The sequence below is a fragment of the Podarcis liolepis genome (assembly GCF_965112155.1).
Source record: "Podarcis liolepis genome assembly, chromosome: 10".
NCBI classification, from domain to species: Eukaryota; Metazoa; Chordata; class Lepidosauria; order Squamata; family Lacertidae; genus Podarcis; species Podarcis liolepis.
Genome location: NC_139562.1, coordinates 11,492,091 through 11,513,143, shown reverse-complemented (window position 1 = coordinate 11,513,143; position 21,053 = coordinate 11,492,091). Strand labels below are relative to the sequence as shown.

At 43.8% G+C, this 21,053-nt stretch overlaps 1 protein-coding gene across 47 annotated transcripts in view; it reads right to left on the bottom strand.

Moving 5' to 3' along the window:
* The window catches only part of CELF2 (CUGBP Elav-like family member 2), a 547,342-nt gene that overhangs the window by 330,924 nt on the left and 195,365 nt on the right, over positions 1–21,053 (bottom strand). For 15 of the 47 annotated variants that reach the window (XM_083461264.1, XM_083461265.1, XM_083461272.1 and 12 more), the window contains exon 1: positions 8,656–13,496. The exons of the other annotated variants lie outside the window; for them this stretch is intronic. In XM_083461264.1, the coding sequence (XP_083317390.1) occupies positions 8,656–8,729 (74 nt within the window). In that variant the 5' untranslated portion in view covers positions 8,730–13,496. Of the gene's footprint in view, positions 1–8,655; positions 13,497–21,053 lie in introns of those variants that run through there. 47 annotated transcript variants of the gene reach the window in all.

The following is a 21,053-nucleotide window of genomic DNA, read 5'->3' as shown; positions in this document are numbered from 1 at the left end:
GAATCTTCAGCTGCAAGTCCAGTGAGCCACCGGTGTTTGTGCTGAAAAAGTGGGAGATTGTTTGAAACACCAGAGGTCAACTTCCTCTCACTAGCCAGCCATGAGATGTTTCAGCGGTAGTAGCCACCACCTGGCATTATCACTTTAAGAAGTGTGGGACATACACAGGTGGCCCAGCCTTGAGCGTCACCCAGTCTAGGTGCTTGTGGCAATGTATAAATGAAGCTCATGGATCAACAGACTTGCTCAGCGTTTTCAATAGAGGGAATGCTTCCATGAACCCGCAAAGCTTTCAGAGAACTGCCGATGGAAATTAAGAATATGCAAAACAAGATGAAACAATGCTCAGATACAGCAGCAAGAGATCCCTTCATCTGTCCAAGACATGGCTTTCTGTTAGGTGGAGGTTGGAGGGGCAAGGAAAACAGCAGGCATGACCTATTGGCAGATAGGAACCTGATTTATGCCGAATTTGCCTGTTGATCCAGCTAGTTTGGTGTTGTCCACACTGACTAACAGCTGCTCTCCAGGGTTTCAGCCAGGGAGCAGTCCCAGCCCTACCTAGAGATGCTGATGGTTCAAATGGGGACCTTCTGTATGAAAAGCAGAAGTTCTATCACTATGGTTCTTCCTAGAGAAGCCAACTTGATGAATACAATGGCTGCCACTCCAGCTTGGTCCTGTAGCTAAGGCTGAACTCCCTTCCCTTGACATTTAGGAACATAGGAAGCTGTCTGATACTGAGTCAGACCACGATCCATCTGCCAGTCTTCTCTGGTTGGCAACGGCCCTCCAGGGTTTCAGACAGAGGACGTTCTCAGCCCCATTTGGAGCTGTCATGGATTGATCATGTGACATCCTGCACACAAAGAAGATAACGCTACCACTGAGCTGCAACCTTTCCATGAGGTCACCAGGTCCAGATTCGTAGCAGCCTTGCTATCCAGCTAGTTACGGGCACGCAAGTATAGCAGGCAATCTCTCTGCAAAACGGGCTCACCTGGGCATTCGCTGGAATACGGTGTATTTAAGGCTGAGCATAAAACAAAAGTTGCTTCCCAATGACATTTTAAATGCCAGGCAATCATATTGCCTCTGTTATAATTTCAACGTTATTATCTGAAGGGGCTCAAGCTGTGAAGAAAACAGATATGCTGCCAAGGAGAAGCACATTTCTATGATATATGCTGGCATTGTGAGGAGGAATTGATTGTCAAAACGGCATCCTCCAGAGGGAAGAGTGACATACGTGAGCTATGAGAGAAGGACAAAGGTCTAGGCTTAGCAGCAGTAAAGCCAACCGTAGAACCACACTGAACACCCGTCAACACCATTCACAGGAGATACAGAATGGGTGGAGGGAGCCAAAGGCAATCAAAGCATTGGAGAACATTCTTAAAATCTTGAGTAGGAAACAGGAAGCTGCCTTGGTGCAGCCAGAGTTTGGGATCCATCTACCTCAGTATTGTCTTTTCGGGGCGCTTGAGTGATTTGATCTTTGCAAATCCCAGTACAAACTGCCTTGATTGACACACACACACACACCAGACTAATGGACAGATCAGAACTTAAGTTACCCACCGGCCTTTGCACTTTGGGAATGCTCTGAGATGAAATGCACATATCAAAATATGTTTTTACAGGTGTGTTTTGAGAGAAAAAGCATTTAGAACTGCATAGTCTCAGGGGGAACGTTTAGAGATTTAAAAACAAATTTAAATGTGAAATTTCATCCTTTTTTATTTTAAGGGATTCAGATTAATGTGGAACTGGGCTGGAACAGACTTATAGGTAAACACAGACCAGGAATAGACGAATGTGCCTCCACTATTGCTTACGATGACGGCAGCAGTTCTACAGGGTTCCAGAAAAATGTGGTTCTTAGCACTATCTAGAAAGACCAGGGATTAAACTTTGTAGGTTTTTCGGATACAGTATGTGTGCACCCACTGAGCTGGGGGGTCTTCCCAAGAGAAAGGGAGCATTCGACATCAGAAGTTAGACATTTTGCAGGAAATTATTTGGTCTCCCTTCACACGCGAAAATTGAGCTTGGGCGTGTGGGCAAAGCAATTAAAGGCTGATGATTCTAAATAGGAACAATTATTCCAGAATTACTTTAGAGCATCACTTTTATTGCTCCAATTAGTTTTTATTTTCCAAAGAGATTCTCTCGTGTTGGCATTGCTTTCCCCCCAGTGAGTTGCCTCTCCTTTCTTCTTCCCCAAGAGCTAATTGTCTCCCTGCCCAAACATTACGTGGAGCTTCCTGCAAAATCTGGACTTCGCTCTTTCCCCAAAACCTCCTGCCACCAAACACACATAACCATGTCAGAAGAGATGGTTAAGTTTTTTTTTGCAACAATAAGTGATTCAATCCCAAAACAGCACCACAATGAAAGGAATTAGCCGGGCTAAAGAAATCAAAGGAAGCAATCTCTCCCAAGCTTGGATCTAAGGCGCTTGTGTGATATGCATATTCTGTGGGGCATCAATGACTTCTCCCAATCTCTAGAGGGCCATTTCTTGATGATAAACATTTTTTTTACGTTCCATGAATTTTTAAATTGCCTGAATTCTCCCACTCTGCCGTTCATACACAATTTCCGAGTTGCTGTTGTTGCTATTATTTAAAGAACGTGTGGGATTAATTATGAAACTTGATTGCCTTAGCCAAAATTACTACAAAATACTAGACAATTAAAATACACCGAAACCCATTTTGAAATGTTTAGGAGAACGTCTTTTCTCTCTCCAATGGAAGCAAAATAAATAAATCATATTAGTCACTGGGTTTTAGTTTGGGTGACAAGAAACAAATAAGCGAACAATGAAAATGTGTGAGATTAAAGGAAGATATACCACATCTGATAGACAGAAACTGGTATGTTGAAAAAGCAGTGTGATATCGCTATTATTAATAAACTTTAAAAAATACATCTCCGGCATGTTGAATAAGCACCATCTTCATTTAATCTCATACATTCACATTTGGAGTGTGGTGTTCTTTTCAATCGGATTAGAACCCCGCAATTGATTCAGTTTGTTTTTGGTTTACACAATGCCAATAAATAAATAATAATAATAATAATAATACTTTAAAATCTAGGCATTGTACAAAGTAAAAGTAAGATCATGGACTTTATACTAACAATAGCTGTAAAGATGAGCAGGGAAGGAGAATATATTGGATCCCCCTGCCCGCAGCTTAATTTACCATGTGTATCACTGAAAATCCTTATTCAGTTTTGAAGCTTTTAATCTTCATTCAAGGTTCTTTTTATTATTCCTCCTTCCTTAGGCTTTTCATCAATGGCTGCCAAAGGAATCGGAACAGAGCAACTTACAATGAACTATCAACGTGGAACAATTTAAAATGATACAGCCAGCCGGATCAATGCTAGAACTGTCTGCCAAAATACGAACATACGATAAGGAAACAGCATCAAACAACAGCTGATAACAAGGTACACAGTTTCTCACTGGCAATAGGTGCTGAGCACTTTCTCTCTCTCTCTCTCTCTCTCTTTTGGGGGAAGGTTTCCAGGTCTTTTTACAACACATATTTTGTGATTTAATATTTTTCAATGCAGTTGAGCATTTTCTCTTGTGAGGCAATCGGAAAAACATGGGTGCCTCCCCAGCTGAATTTCTACCAGACTCTGTGCCCCCCTCAGAAAGGGCACTACACAGACAGTGAAACCCTGTATAGATTAAATTCTGTAGTACACTGGATATCTTAAAAGAAAAACACACCAGCTCTTCAAATACATCATCAACCACCACATAATTAACACATTGGCATACATGTGAGAAAATTTGACTCATCTCAGAGATGAGGGAGATAATTCAAAGACTAATTTTAATGGATAACTCATGACACTTTTCTGTGGCACCCAATCAGTTGCACGTGATTATATTCTTGAGTCGTTAAAAGATAAAACTCAAATTTAGTTGGCGTCTGTGGCACTCAGATCTGGTCAGTGAGTAGGCAAAAAAAAAAAAAAAAAGCGCAATGGAATCCAAAGTGATAAAGAGAGTTGATAGACTGCCGCATCAAGATGTAAGAGCACAGTGTCCACAATGAACAACCGTGATCATTTTAATATAATCGATAAGCACTCTAATCCAAAACTGTAGGTGAACTCCAGTGCAGATACAGGACTCTCTGGAACCCATAATGCACTGTTCATTTGAATAGGAACAACAGATCCATGCATGCAAAGGAATGTTTATATGGACTTCTGGCCTCCACTGAACTGAATGAGTAGCCCTTCTGCAAAATCACTGGGTGAGTGAAAACCACCCAGCATTGTTCTCCCCGTCGATTTCAGTGACGTGAGATGTCTTTATTAGTGTCTGCTACTGGAAAAAAACACAAGCATTCCAATTTTTTTATTTTTTTTGCAAAATACCATTATGTTCTCCTGAATTACTTCATCTCTTGAGCGGTCCAAACATTTCCTTAGTATTGTAGTAAGGGTTAGCTTTCTACCTAGTGCTCAGGACTAAGAGATTTCAATACAGAAAACGATGTTTTATGGTACATGAGGGATGCTGTACCATATATTTTGGGGAGGCTCTTATAAACCATGCTCACTCTGATCCAGAGATTTGCTATCAAGAGGTCCAGAGAACACACAATGTTCCCTTAAAGAATTAAGAGTTGCTCCACTTACAGGAGGAAGCTACTAAGACCTTTGTGATCAAGGATATTCTTCCTCCATCCCTCCAAAAGGCAGGAGGTCACATGTTCTTAGATTGGAGTGAGTAAGCACAGAGCGATTTGATGATGAAGCTTGGTTTGCTTACAATGGTATAACAATCCAAAGACAGCGATGGAGACCAAGCTGATAAGTGTGTGGTCCTAAGAACTACTGTGCTATCAAAAGTAAGGACAGGCAGTTTTATTAGCTGTGATATATTCCTGGCCCAGGGGAAGGAAACCAGCGGGTAGGGCAGCCACAACATTTGAGACACCCCTCAGCCAAAGAGCACCTGATGGAATATCTTAGCCTGGGAAAGGTAAACAGTGATTTCTCTGAGCTTCGTAGGTGCTCATGTGAAGTCAGAATGGTGAGTGTGTGTGTGCTGTTGCCTGTTGCGGTGCCCTGGCTAATACATCAACGTACCACCCTCTGGACTTAGCTTCTTGGTTCTTCTACACCATTGACAACTGCCACGGGGAGATAAGGCAATGCATCACATTTTATGCGACTGAAAAATAGAGCCAGACGAAGTCCGCAAAGGGCACAACAAGGAAATGAACCATCTACGCCACCTCTTAATATCAGCTGGGATCACCAGCAGCTACCCTCCATGGGTATTGTTTAATGGCATTTTTTTTATGATGGAATTCCAGAAGGAAGTACTACAGGACTTTCTTGCCCTACTCATCTTGCCCAGGCTGTGGCGGTATCTACATCAGTACAAGTGGCTGAATACTTACACTTTCAGTGTCAGCTTAGCCTATTAAAGTAATACGCATCATGCATTCAGTATAGCAGCCAATTCAAATGTTATTATCTTAAGAGTAATAAGAAACCAATCCACAAATGTGTGTGCGTGTTTTGGGAGGGAGGATAGCCACTGCTTTCTTGTTGATTATTGGAGTCGTAAATAAAGCTTTAAAAAGTTGAAAACTATAATATGTATTTCAAACCGGCAATGTTTAAAGATTACGCAGATCCAAAATTATATGCAGTAGCTTTCATGAACACTGGAATATCTTATGATAGTTGTTCTTCCCTAGGCAAACAAAAGAACCTTCAAAAAAATAAAGAAATGACATTTTCTAACAGTTTACGAGACAACCCTTTCCCATCTACACCAATTAACCCTAATCTAATATTCTCAAGCATTAAATAACTCCTTGCTAAAGACAGCACTGGTTGTTCTCCCCTAGGATATAAAATTAAGGGTTGGGCAACAAGCCATTGACCACGCTATCGGGCTCGTTCCCATTCATTTCAGTAGGGATTTGAAGGGAGAGAACTTCCTTGTGGATTGTGCCCTTTGCCGAAACTTTTGAGCCACTCGCCCAACAGGCAACAAGAGAAAGATTAAACGGGTTCCCAGGCTTGTGGCGTCGCTTCGGGCATCTGGGATGGGCGGACTCAAAGGGCAACATGCTTGTATGACAAACGGCTCTTCATGGGCAATCAAGCTGTACAACCACCGTTCATTCATCAGCGCTGATGAATCCAAAGGCTTCCCAAAGAGAATTATACACAAACCGAACCAATCGCATCTTTGGCAGGGGGTGGGAGAGAGAGAGAGACTGTAATGATGCAATTGTTTTCCACTCTCGAGAAAGTGCAAGGTCATATATCCTTATTTAAAGACTGGACACCCCCTACTAGTCTTCCTCCGGCCCCAGCTGAAGCCAGCAAACTATTCTTTATTAATTGTGCATACAGGACGTGTGAAATCCCTGGAAAGCATCAATCTTTATAGCTGCTTGGACCATCCACTAAGTTACATTTCTGCATTGTGATGAGATCTCATAACACGATCACTAAGGCAGACTGTATACAAGAGTTACTGCTGATACAGCTCGTGTTCTTTAATGGAGGGGAGGGGGAAAACCCAGAGTGAATGCAAAGCTATTTATCAAAGCCTTTTAAAATATAATTCTGCATCGTTCTCAAACAGAGGCATAGTACTTTTTAAAAAAGGAGACTTATGGGCTTCCCCTCGCCCCACAACTCCAGAAGGCAAGATTCTGAAGGAACAATTTTACACGATTCTCATCCTTCATTGGGTGAGTTGAGGAAGTATTTCCATAAACTTAAGTGACAGCCAAAACACCACCAGATTCAGGTAATAGAACCCTGGTGTTCCAAGATGGTTATCAGCAATATCTTTTCTGACTGATTTGGAGGGGCCAGCAGTAAGAATGTATAAAGCTGAGAGGAACGCAAGCGGACATTTGTGCATCGACATATCTTCTCAAAAACTATTTGAGAGCGTTAACTTGGCACTCTCCTGGGTGAAGGATGGGTAACATAACAGCAACAAAACAAAACAAAACAAGCAACTGTAGCACATACCATTGAGGCTCTGAGTCAAGCGAAATGGTCGATTTCGGAAACTCACCATTCCCAACAACAGACACCATGCTCTAAATTTAGGATTATCCGAAACTGGACTGTGGAAGGCATCAACGACGCATGTGTATTATGCACAATGCATATGACAGAGAGGCTCACCCATACTAAATATGACACCCCCACCTCGGCAACACATTAATCCTCAGCAGCTGAAACAGATGGCTATTTCATGAATAGTTCATCTCAAACGCTCCATCGGCTAAGAAATCTCCAGCCCCAAGAGAAAAATTACCAGGGAGGTGGGTGGGGCGGAATTAGGTGCAACAACTTTGAATGAATTCATAATATGGCCGGCACCAGACTATATGGGAAGGAAGTGGATTTCCATTCCTTTTTCTTTTTTTAAAAAATGATAGTTTTGAAGACCATGTACAAAGTTTTATTTGAACTTCTACCTTGCACACACTTTCCACTAAAGAGATGTACCACGTAGCCAGTGCTGCAATCTCATTTTCTCCCTTTTCATTATATAAATCCAGCATGGTCATATTCTTGTTTGCAAAGTTCGGCGTGATCCTATCATTCTTATTTCAGATGGGATTAATTTTGTTTTCCAGGAATGATGTTATGTTAGGGTCCAGATTTACTCTGGTGAATTTTTGCCTTTCATTCCTAGAGAACCCAATATACACTTTCTTTTCCTTTCCTGATGTCAGGCAATGATAGAGCAACTGGAACTTTAAAGATCAAGTGTCAAGGCAGAAAATTAACCAAATCTGTTTCCCTTCATGAAAATCTAGCATGCACATTGTCCAATCAATCTCTCTAGTCTTTCCATCCCTGTATACAAGAATAATCTTCCTAATAATTAACACTAAATTTACCATGCATCCGCCAACACGGGCAAAATTGTCCGTTTTAATTTCCTTCCTGCTATGTCACAAAAACTGACCACATTTCCCACACATTCAAACAGTCTGCATCTGTGGCTAATTTATTTTTAAGTGCATTTTCTTTCTTAATCTGAGCAGGTTGCGCCTTAACCCCCCTGAACAAGTTAAGATTTCTAAGCAGGAGGCAAAATATCTGTATAGGAATTTCCACTGGATGTGAAGAGTGTGCTTTTCTTAAAAATAAAATAAAACAAAACCCTGTAAGGCTCGGCACTGCATTTCCCCACATTAAATAAACAGAATATAAATCATACTTATCGGGTCTCTGCTCTACAGCTACCCTTAGCCCCCCCAGTTTCGCTGATAGAGAATGTTGCAGATCAAACACAACAGAGGGTGTGTGGGGGGGATGAGTGCAAGAAAACACACACACACACACACACATACATTAGAGACCACAAAAGAATTTTCAAGTGACGAGAGAGAGGGAATAAATCCTTACTCTGCCACACAGACACTTCTAGCAGCAAGTCGGTAGCCTCGGAGAGAGAGAGAGAGAGAAAGAGAAAGGGAGGGAGAAATCCAGGGCTTTTGTTTATACCATCAAAACCCTCCAGGGGGGGAAAAGCACACAAAATACAACCATCTAGAATCTCGGGAACTGGCTCGGTCTGAGGTTCGGATGCTGCCGGGCAGCTGAGTCGGTACTTACATTCTGTCGGAAACTAGCAAGCGGCTATCAACCATCATCTCCGGTAGAAAATCCAGCTTGAATGAAGAAGTCATCTTCTTCTCCTTCTCCTTCTTCTTTTTCTTCTTCTTCTTCTTCCTCTTCTCTTTCCTCCTATGCACACCGTTCTGGTCTGGCAAATAAGAATGTTCCTCTTGCTTGTCTGATTCAACAACTGCACTGGCCAAGAGACAGGCAAGGACAGGTGCGGGAGGCCTCCCCAAGGCAGCAGTCAGAGTCGGCAGTTGTCACATTCTCTCCCCCTCTTGTTTTCCTCCAATCCCCTCTGAAATCTACTGCTGAGGCAACTGTCTATAGAGCGCCAGGTGCTGAAAACGGGGGGCGGAGCCACTTCCCCACTGCAGCTAGAATTTAACCCCTGCAAACCCGGGCAGAGAGCCTCGGCAACGAGCTGGACGATGCACGCTCGAAATTGTGGACAGGATCGATTTGTTTTAAAGGAGGTTTTCTTTTGGGGGGTGGGGTGGGGTGGGTGAGAGAAAAGGCAGCCAGAGGGCCAGTCTCTCTCAAACGCATAAAGAATCAGTTTCTGGATTTCCAGTCCGCTTTTGTTTAATTCACTCAGGATCCTGCTAAACTGCTTGTTGTGGCGACGGTAAAAAGAGTTTTAGAAGGGTTTACAAAACAAGAACCGCCACAAAAATATATCCCCCTGTTGAACCCAAGGTCTGTTTATTTGGGCCTCATCCAACTTCTGTTGGTTTCTCTGCACTCTGCAAAGCAGAAGCAAATTGCATTTAAAATAACCCTCATCTATGCAGGGCAAAGAAACAATCTGTTAACAAATTCATAAAATTAGCTTTGGGGGGCTGAATGGGCTAAAGTGTTTGGCTCCTTGCTTCTTTATCCAAGAAGATCGATAGACAGATAGATAGAGTATAGAGAGATGGATAGATAATGAAAACACAAACATGGAAAGGTGATTAATCGCCCGATGGCTCTGATATTCTCAGGAACCCTCATAAACCTTTTCGAATAAAGCCCTTTCTGATATCTGAGAATATTTATTTTACAACATCCATAATGAATCCAGATGGGGTTATGGGGAGAAGGGGAAGAAATCATCTTATGGGTGGGGGGAAACTTGCACGATGAAGCCAAAGCAGTCAGGACTATGTGGAAAAGAGAGAGAAAGAGAAAATAAAGACCCTCTCATATTTTACGTATTTATGGCTCTGTGTCCAATGGGCTAAAATGCCGATTGAGAAACTGATACCAATCCCCTAGGAATTTGAAGTTTGAAGTAGTCCTACACCAGTCACTATAACAAATGAGGCACTTTTACAATAAGGCAGTAAACGTTTCAAGGCAGATGTCGCCCTCATTCACATGAGTTCAGCAGAACTAACTTTATGCAATAAAAAGCACACTTCTCATTTTCATCAAACAACTGTACATTGATTCAGGGACCTCAGTGCTCTGTTCAAAAGACTTGAAACTGATCATGAGGCTATACAAAAACTTCAGAAGAAGCAATTTCTTACCGCTGGGAAATATCCAATTATGGCATTCTGTTTGCACAACCGATCCACTTGTGCAAAAAGGGCTTCTTTTCCCTCCCCTCCTCTCTGAAACCCATGTGCCCCCAAAATCTGCTCTGGGACAGACTGAGGGAGAATGGGGAGCTGGAGGGGGTGAGAAAAGGAAGGGGCTCTTGGTGAGATGCTGGATCTCGTCCACTATTTCCTTCCTTTTTGTTAGTTCAACATATTGCAGCACAGATCTTTAACATTTTAAAATAATAATAATAGCGCTATCCAGAAACGTAGGAATTCAAGCTAAATCAAAACACAATATCGGCATCACTGCATTACTCTGGCCCAGCAAGCAGATCTATACATTATGTATTAGATTTTGCACAGAATATTTTCCAATTTCTATATTGGCATCTTAACATGGCTGAATAAAATTATCGGGGGGAGAGGAACGACTTGCCAAACGTTCTGGTTATTTCTATGCCATTTGGCACAAGTTTGTTTTGATGTGACAGATCAGCATCAGGTGTGATATCATCGCGGATGCCTAAATAAAAAGTCACGAGGATCGCCGCAGCCAATCCAATTGAATAGCAGTGAGGGCAAATGAGGCCGAGAACAGTGAGAGCAAAGGAGGAGGCAGAGCAGAAAGGAACATAGCAGAAGTGAGGGGAACAAAAGGGACCGAGAAGCTCTGAAAAATACAAGTGTCTGCATGAGTATTAGTTGCTGAAAGGAGCAACTTTCTGCATGAATGAAAGCAGATACAAAACTAGGTCAGTCATTTTAGCAGAGCCCGTAAAATATATTAGAATATATTTATATACCCATGTGCAAACACACACAAACACAAATACACACATATTAATTTTATTTTTCAAAACTTGTATGCCGCTTAACTGTAAATGAAACCTCTAAGCCGGGGGTAGGCAACCTAAGGCCCATGGGCCACAAGCAGCCCACGGGGTCATTTAACCAGCCCACGAGCCACCCCTGAACTGAGCCGCCCACTCGGCAAGTCCCTGCATGCTGCGCTAAACCAGCATGGCACAGGGACTCGCTTCCACAGCACCGGAAATCGCATCTGCGCATGTGCAGAAAACGAAAATTGTGTCTGCGCAGATGCAGATGCAGATGCAGGAAATCGCGGGCGCTTATGCACGCGCGCAATCTGGCCCACAGAGGGATCTCTGCTGGGGTAAACCAGCACAGGAGAGGTAAACCTTGCCAATCCCTGCTCTGAGAAGTATAAAATATACATTAAAATTATTAATAAAATCAGTGTTAAAAACAAGTTTATGAAAAAGCAGAATGAGTAAGATTGACATCTAGAGTTCTATACAGTAAGAAGAAATAACATATTAAAAATGCACATATACATGTCTTGGTGGGCTGCCCAAGGAGATAAGTTTTTGGCGGGTGTTGAAAAGAATGCAGTGCAGGTGTCTGCCTCAAGTCAATGGGCAGGGAGTTCCACAGTTTAGGAGTTGCCACACCAAGAGATGAGTTCCTCACAAATGCCAAATGGATGTTACGTGACACTTGTAACACATATGTAGGCATGTACACCATAGGTCAACTCAGAACTAATTAAATATACGTTGACCTCTTAGTGCAACATTGCAGTCTTCAAAATATCAGCTTTAGCAATCGCTGAAGATGGAGAAACACAGATGTTGGAAGAGGCTTGTTCTCTGTTGCTCCAGAAGGCAGGGCTAGAAGCAATGGTTAGAAATGGCAAAGAAGCAGATTTCAGCTAAACACGGGGAGAAAATTCCTAACAGCAAGAGCTGTTGGGCAGAGAGAGGAACAGAGACTGCCTCCGGAGGTGGGTGGCCAGTCCTTCACTACAGGCTAGACAGCCATCTGCCATGGATGCTCTAGCTGCAACAGTGCTGTACTGAGGGGATGAACTGGATCTGAGGTCCCCCAATTCCCTCCCCCCCCCAATGAACCACTTGAACATTACTGATGGCACTGGCAGACCACATAATGATTTTCCTTCCTGCTACAGTAGTTGTGCTGTGAACAATGCTGCGTGATATTCAATTGCATGTTTATTGCTTCTCTAATTTCTCACGTTCCGTTTTATTGCATTACAACTTGCATTTTAAATGACAGAAGCAATAAAAAAATACAGTTACAATCAGTGTGAATATTTAATACAGCCATGCCGCAGAGCCCCTGAAGGAAGCTCTCAGACCACTGGTGGTCCATGGTGGATCCCAGTTTGGGAAGTCTGGATCCGGGTCACCTCCCAAGATCCTTTCCAACTCCAGAATTCTTGGTTTGTTTCTATTCCTCTCTTTCGCCCTCTTCTAAATATGTACAGTGCAGTGGGAACTAAGCAGTGATAAGATCCATGCTGCTCCTATCAAAAGTTAAAATGTGAGCTACTTCGCCCTGTTTTGTTTATCCACGTTGCACCAAAGAACCTGCGGCTCCACATAATATTGTAGGAACGAAAGACAGGTTGCTCCAACGAGCTTAGAATATGAATTTGGTCAGTGTGAAAAACAGCAATGTGGGGAGGGGGTAAGGGAAGGAACTGCCAAGGGTGGCGGCGGTGGTGGAAGATGCTTGGGTACCTGGGGCGACGTGCCCAGGGGCAGGACAAACCATCCATAGGGGCGGGGTGCACTGTGGGGCCTCTGGAGCCTGCCTCCCTCCTCCCACTCAGCTGCCCTACAGCTGGGGGGGAGCAGTGGGCAGACCGTTTGGGCAGCGCGGAGCCTATGTGTGCTCAAACCACTGCCTTTCTACCAGGAGAGACACGTGGCTTGGACGTGCTGCAGGCCCCACGGTAAGTGCCGCCTGGAATTTTGTCGCCCCCCTCAGCGGTGATACCCGGGGTGACCCGCACCCACCACACACCCCTTCCTCCGCCCCTGGGTAGCAGCGTTAGAGAATCTGCCTTGCATGCGAAAGGTCCCAGGTTCATGTTAGGCTATAGTTCCATTCCACCTTAAAAGGGTCAGGCATGACTGTTGTGTATCACATGCCTGTTTACTTCCAGCACAGTCTGTTGGGAACTTCCATTGTATGTTGCTTTTGCTATACTGCTGTTTTGCTGGACACAAAGGGAAGCAGACATGTTTCCCTCTGTTCCTGAACTACGCTGAATAAAATGCTATATATACTGCTTGCACATTTCTCTGTCCACCTTTTCTGCTGTGAGAAGATTGACACACTCTGATGACAGAGCATGCACGGGTCTCTAAACGTATCTGAGGCTCGTGTTGATAATTAATGCTGTTCCAAGGGAGACTGGCTGCTGGCCGGTGGCTGGAGCCAGCTGGGGGCCTGCCTGAAGCCCCCGTCTCCCCGGCAGTATGCCAACAGTTCAATCCCGGGCATCTCCACATAGAGCTGACAGGAACCCCTGTCTGAAACCTGCAAGTCATTGTAGACAATCCTGAGCTAATGGACCAATGTTTTGACTCGGCTGCCTAAGCAAGCCTGCAACGTTCCAAGGGTTAGCCATTGCTGATATGGCAACCTAGACAGGCTAATTCATCCTAGTTGGCTGTGAAAAATATTCCTACAAGCTGATGCACACAGTACATGTTACCCACTTCATTTCACTATTGAGAGATAACTGCAACAGATCCCTCTCATAACTCACAATCTTCCCACGGTAGTCAGGTGGAATCCAAATCTCTAGTGCAAGAGATGGAAACTATCCCTGTTAACAACTAGTTCCCAAACATCGCTCATCATGTGCTGGTTCCCAAATCTGAAGTGTCCTAGGGTCATATTTTCTGATTTTTTCCTACAGTGATATTTATGCATCATTTCCTGGGGAAAGGACCTTCTATACCCCAGGTTGAAATTGCTGTGGCGGTCACGTGCACGTAGCAATGCTCGTTTGCTTGCCTTATGAATTGAGAAACACAAAATGTTTATATCAAAAAGATCCATCAGATATACACACAATATACAACAGATTTCTATGCACATTCGTATGTGGGTTCTGACCGGTGGGAACGGGCGAGCCTGCCAGTTTTGGTTTCTCTCCATTTCTCATTTTTCCTGTCTTAAAGTTCAGTTCGCCACGTCCCCACATCAGTTTCTGATTTTCAGTCCTCATGAAAATCCAACAGCACATTAGTAAAATATGCATTTTTATGAACATTGCGCCCTGGTATAGGTATTTTGGTACACATTAATTGGCTGGAAAACTGAATTGCAAAATTCAGAGAAATGTGGCGTTTGAAGGATGCCCATGCTTCAGTTTGAATATTGTTTTAGAAAGGTCTAATTAGGTAAACATGTCTTTAAATGCAAACACAATCGAATTTCTTTCCCATCATTAGCCCTACCCAAATATGAAGTCCTCCCCCTGCTACTCAATCAGCATGTTATGTTTTGTGGGGAAAAACCTATACATACAAAACTAGCAGACTACGAAGAAGTCTAAGCTCTTCTCCCCTAACACTAGGTTAATTTTATATATGCTACAGATATTTATATTGAGGAACAGCCAATTGTGCATTGCCCCAGCTTATTCATTTCATGTTTCACATTATTTTAGAGAAGGTGAGGAACCTGTGACTATCTAACACAGGTATAGGCAAACTCAGCCCGCCAGATGTTTTGGGACTACAACTCCCATCATCCCTAGCTAAGAGGACCCGTGGTCAGGGATGATGGGGGTTGTAGTCCCAAACATCTGGAGGGCCGAGTTTGCCTGTGCCTGATCTAACAGTTGTTGAAATCCCACTCTCATCAGCTCCAGCCAGCATGACCAATGGTCAGGTGGTTGATGGGAGTTGTAGTCCAACAACATCAAAAGATTCTGCACCCATGATTTATAAGTCTGCAAGCACGTCCTTTCCTTGGTTTTACATCTTTATAACTAATATTCTTTCAACACAATCTCATGCATATTTTCTCAGGAGCAAGCACCACCTGGTTCAATGGGTCTTACTGCCCATTGAGTACTGTTGAGTGTGGTTAGGACTGCTGTCCTAGGCCTATGCAGACTTAAAGGGGAGTAAACCTCATTGAATCCAGTGGCTAACTTAGCACCACTCTCATTTTGCCTTGCTCAGACCACAGCTGGAAGTACTGTGCCTGGGCACCACATTTTAAGAAGGGAAATTGATCATCTGAAACATGTGCAGAGGAGGGCGATCAAGATGATCAAGGGTCTGGAAATGAAGACTTATGAGGAATGGGAGGGAGTTGGGTATGTTTAGCCTGGATAAGAGACTAAGAGGAGATATGATAGCCATGGAAGATGGCGCAAACTTGTTTTAGGACCCAAACCAATGACTTCAAGTGAAAAGAGAGGAAATTCTGACAACACATCAGGAAGAACTTTTTGGCAGCAAGAAATGTTCGACAGTGGAACGGACTCCAACAAGAGGTGGTAGACTCTCCTTCGTTGGAGGCATTTAAGCAGAGACCGGAAGGCCATCTGCCAAGGATGCTTTAGTTGAGATTCCTGCATTTCAGTGGCTTGGACTAGATGATCCTCCAACTCTACAATTCTACTCTTCCAGGCAAACATACATAGGGCTCTGCTGTTAGAATAACTTCTTCTTCTTACAGCAATAAGGATGAAGAATCCTAATTCATACACAGTGCCTCTTTCAAATGAAACATTCTTGGTGTGCTCCCCCAAAACGTACAGTTCTCTTTCTCTTGGCAACTAGACCTTTTGTTATGAAAAAAACGAACAATCAAGCTATCTTTCTGCATATTTTCAGCACGTCATGGTATATCTAGTTCCCAAAAAGTATTAAATTAACCCAGCATATGCAGGATGGGCATAAAATGAAGTTTAAACCTACTGAAGGAAAATCCAGCATATGCTACAAAGGGTCACTCGATTTTGTACCAGAACAAGGCAGCTACTATCCTTCCATGCCTAGAGGAGATGCCGCAATACAGCTGCATTAAACCCGGTGCATGCCCTCCAACATTTGTCAGGTGTGATTAGGTCTACTTTTGTTCTATTTTATGTGAATAGAGTAGCAGTTCCTTTTAGTTGGAGGGGGAGAGGAGATTGCAGAATGAGCTGTTCCCTCGAGAATCTCGTTACTGGATTTCTATTTGCTCAGAATCTCCTTCCCTTTTGCTTACTGCAAAACGCCTGCAAAAGCGGCTTAGAAATCAAATAAAGAATGTATTACACACACAGCACATGCAATCATGAAAATCAATCAGCAGAAATTGCATAAAACAGCAGTAACCTCATTTTAAAAAATAGCAAAATACTGCTGAGCTGAAACCATGGAAAGCAACTACCCATGTCTGTAGGAGCTAGCTCATGGGTAGGCAAACTAAGGCCTGGGGGCCAGATCTGGCCCAATCACCTTCTAAATCCAGCCCGTGGATGGTCAGGGAATCAGCATGTTTTTAGATGAGTAGAATGTGTGCTTTTATTTAAAATGCATCTCTGGGTTATTTGTGGGGCATAGGAATTCGTTCATTCCCCCCCCCCCAAAAAAAATATAGTCTGGCCCCCCACAAGGTCTGAGGGACAGTGGACCGGCCCCCTGCTGAAAAAGTTTGCTGACCCCTAAGCTAGATGGACCACTGGTTTGATTCCTATGTCTGTAGAGCAGTAAAGGGCATATTTTATACACACAAGATCCCAAGCTCAATCTGTTCCAACTCCAGATTCCTGTTTGAACCTCTGCCAGTCAGTGCTGACCAGCTACACCTACTGAAGTGCCATCTTCTTCACAACTATGGAAGGTGCCGTCCTGTCCTCCTTTTGCATCTTGCCACCCTGTTTGAGATTTTACTTTCTTGGGCTCCATGATCACTGCAGATGGTGACAGCAGCCACGAAATTAAAAGACGCCTGCTTCTTGGGAGAAAAGCAATGACAAACATAGACAGCGTCTTAAAAAGCAGAGACATCACCTTGCCAACAAAGGTCTGTATAGTTAAAACCATGGTTTTCCCAGTAGTGATGTATGGAAGTGAGAGCTGGACCATAAAGAAGGCTGATCACTGAAGAATTGATGCTTTTGAATTCTGGTGCTGGAGGAGACTCCTGAGAGTCCCATGGACTGCAAGAAGATCAAACCTATCCATTCTGAAGGAAATCAGCCCTGAGTGCTCACTAGAAGGACAGATCCTGAAGCTGAGGCTCCAATACTTTGGCTACCTCATGAGAAGAGAAGACTCCCTGGAAAAGACCCTGATGTTGGGAAGGATTGAGGGCACAAGGAGAAGGGGACTACAGAGGACGAGATGGTTGGACAGTGTTCTCAAAGCTACCAGCATGAGTTTGACCAAACTGCGGAGGCAGTGGATGACAGAAGTGCCTGGCGTGTTCTGGTCCATGGGGTCACGAAGAGTCGGACACGACTAAACGACTAAACAACAACAACAACCCTGTTTGACCCTCCAACTGCACCCTGTTACCACTCCACCCCACACCCTCAGTACAGATATTACAGCAAACCAAGTGGCACATATTAGATATACAGCAGCAGCTGGTGTGGTTAGTGAGAAAATGTGCTGTAACTCTATCTTGTAATCCAGAGAACTGGGAAACTAGACCCAAACACCAAAGAGGCTTCTGATTCTCAAATTATGTGGCAAGCCACTTTTGAAACCAAGCTGAGTTTCAGAAGCTGCTTTTTTTACGACACACAAGTCTGCTGCTTAGAGACAAAGGGAGGAATTCAATGCAGAACACTTTTGAATGCCATTTTGCCTGATTTAAACATTTCAGCAGAGCTATTTCCCCCTAGTATAATGTATTTTTGTATGTTATTTTCATACAAAATATACATACTTCATTCCAGTATGCACTGTTGTACACACTCCTTGGGATGGAGAACTGCATTGCAAAATTTGGGGAAATGCGCAGTACAATGGATTGCTATGTTTTGGTACATGGATGCTTTCGAGAAGCGCAGATTAGGTAGGTTCACCTTTAAATCTCCTTCCCCATCCCAAGGTTTAGCAAGTCATTATCCCAGCTTCACTGACACTTCTTGGTTTGTTTCTTCCACCTTTGCCCGAGGAGGAGCAACTGAACCCATGTTCTGCTTGTGCACAATAAACCATGGTTGGCGAGCAACTCAAAAAACACAAGACCTTTAGTAATCAATAGGTGATAGGTGCCTAGGAGCACTCCCAAGCTTACCGTGTCCCAGCTTCACTGACACTTCTTGGTTTGTTTCTTCCACCTTTGTCCGAGGAGGAGCAACTGAACCCATGTTCTGCTTGTGCACAATAAACCATGGTTGGCGAGCAACTCAAAAAACACAAGACCTTTAGTAATCAATAGGTGATAGGTGCCTAGGAGCACTCCCAAGCTTACCGTGTCCCAGCTTCACTGACACTTCTTGGTTTGTTTCTTCCACCTTTGTCCGAGGAGGAGCAACTGAACCCATGTTCTGCTTGTGCACAATAAACCATGGTTGGCGAGCAACTCAAAAAACACAAGAGCATCTCCTTGCTGGATCAAAATGAAAGTGCATCTTGTCTAGCAGCCCCATGTTCAACAGGATGCGCAATACAGCCTTGACGTTACCAGCGGAAGAACTATGAAGCCTGCCTGCCCCTGTCCAGGAACAGATGTAGCTGGGGGTGAACCAGACAATGCTAGCAGAAGGCAATCCAAGTCACAGATGACATTTGAGCCTTTAGTAATCAATAGGTGCCCAGGAGCACTCCCAAGCTTACCATGATTTATTGTACAAGGAAAGCACAAAGGTGCATGCTGCCTGATTCTGGGGGGTTTTTTTAATGACATGAAAAAATATGTGGGTGGGTGGGTGGGTGGGGGAAACCCTAGTAAGTAGGCACAGTTTGAGGGTACATAAGGGTGGTCATGGAAGATTCCAGAAAACCCCTTTAACACTAATCTCTTGGCATTTGGTTTCTTTATCTCAGCACACCCACCGAAGTATCTTGGAACAAATTTTGCAGGAGCGCGAGGGGAAGGGAATGAAGGAGGAGGGGGAGGGAAAAGTCATTACAACTTTCTCCAGATGGATGCCACCACCTGATTTGTGATCAGAGGCCTCCACGGTGGTTAATCCAGCCTAGAGTAGAGGAGGATTAACATTCAATTTCCCCCCCTCAAAAAAAATAAAAATCTTGTGACTGCAGAAAGGGCAGCTTTTAGCACTCAGCAGCTGAAGGAGACAAGAGCGCAATGGAGACGAAGGAATGAAGACATTCGTTTAAATAAGAAGCCAGCATTGTGTCGTTTTAACCCTCTACAATCTTTCCATTCAGCTCCATATTTTTCTTTCTTCCTTTCTCTTTCTCTTTCTCTCTCTCTCTCTCTCTCTCTCTCCCTCCCTCCCTCCCTCCAGGAATTGGGGCGGGGGAAGGGAAAGATGATTCTGAGGCATTTTGGTCCATTTTCCTCCCAAGGAAATAGGTCAGAAGCCTAGCTGCCTGGCCTTGTTTTCCAGAGGCCATTTCCGGGCCCAACAAAGGCCTTCTCAACTAGGGTAGGAATGAGCACGTGAACATGGCTGAAGGGGAAAACCTCCCTCCCTCCACAAACACGTAGGCGGAGAATCCCGTTGCAAATCAGCCGGCGACGATTGGTGCCTTGGCTTCTTCCCCATGTGATGCAGATGCTGGAAAGACGCTTTGCATTGTTTTGTTTCAAATGTACGGCATCTTGAAATATTTATTTTCTCTTTAATTACATCTGAAAATTACCGGGAGAAGCTGTAAGGGAAGCCCTCTTACTGGCTTAAGCCTTCTGAGCAGTTTGTTAAATTCTAGCCTCAAATCCCTTGAGGGAATAGTGGATTCAAAGGAGCTTTTAATCATACTACAAGGAGGGTGAAGTAGTATGTAAGTAGGTCATAGCGAAAGCATTACAAGTGCACAGGTTATTGCTTTTAAAAACACACACACAATTAACAGTGTGGTACGCTCCTCAGAACACGCCTGCTTGCGCCATTTAAAAAAAGGGAGAGGCAGACATGGGGAAATGTACGGCAGGGCTCAGTTTGAAAGCAAAAGGAGGACGGCACTGCTCAGAAGAGCATGAAGATCCATTTATGGTGATGTTGCTCAGGCCTCTAGCAGCATCTGAAAGACCATCATCTCCCACACAAACCATCCTACAAGGTGGGTTCTTCCTCAGAGGCCTTTCCCAGGAATTTTCCTGTCTCTGGAAATGTCAACCACAGAGAAGACCCTTTCCTGTGTATTTATCAGAGCTTCAAAAGTTAGTTTTTAAAACGAACCAGTTCCAAGTGCAGGCTCAGCATGTCTAAAAGATGAACTAATTCCAGTTCATGTCTGTCGTTTTTTTTCAGAAGAAACTAATTCACTTCATGTTCTGTTCATCCAAGTGTTCCCTGGCAACTCCACCTGCCCCCCCCCCGGATTAAGAATGTTACAAGCTGCTATCACCCAAAGATCTCCAAGTGACTTATAGCAAAGAAAAATATACAATATATAATAGCATAGGGGAGAAAGGGGGGGGTTGTCTCTTGAGACAGATGGATGCCAACAATACTAATCTGCATAACAAAATCAAGTGTGTCAGTATTTTCACTCTCTCCCGTTGCTGGATGTGTGATTGTTACATCACATGTCTGTGTTTACATTCCATGCTCGACAAGTGTGGGAAACGGGAGCCAGTCCTATCTCTTTCATTGTGTTGTACTTTTGTACTTCTCTCTCTCTCTCTCTCTCTCTCTCTCTCTCTCTCTCTCTCTCTTTCTCTCTCTCTCTCGGAGAAGATGTGAGAGGATACCATGATTGCTTTGAGAGCCAGTGTGTATAGTGGTTAGGAGCAGTGGACTCGTAATCTGGTGAACTGGGTTCGATTCCCTGCTCCTCCATATGCGGCTGCTGGGTGACCTTGGGCCAGTCACACTTCTCTGAAGTCCCTCAGCCTCATTCACCTCACAGAGTGTTTGTTGTCGGGAAGGAA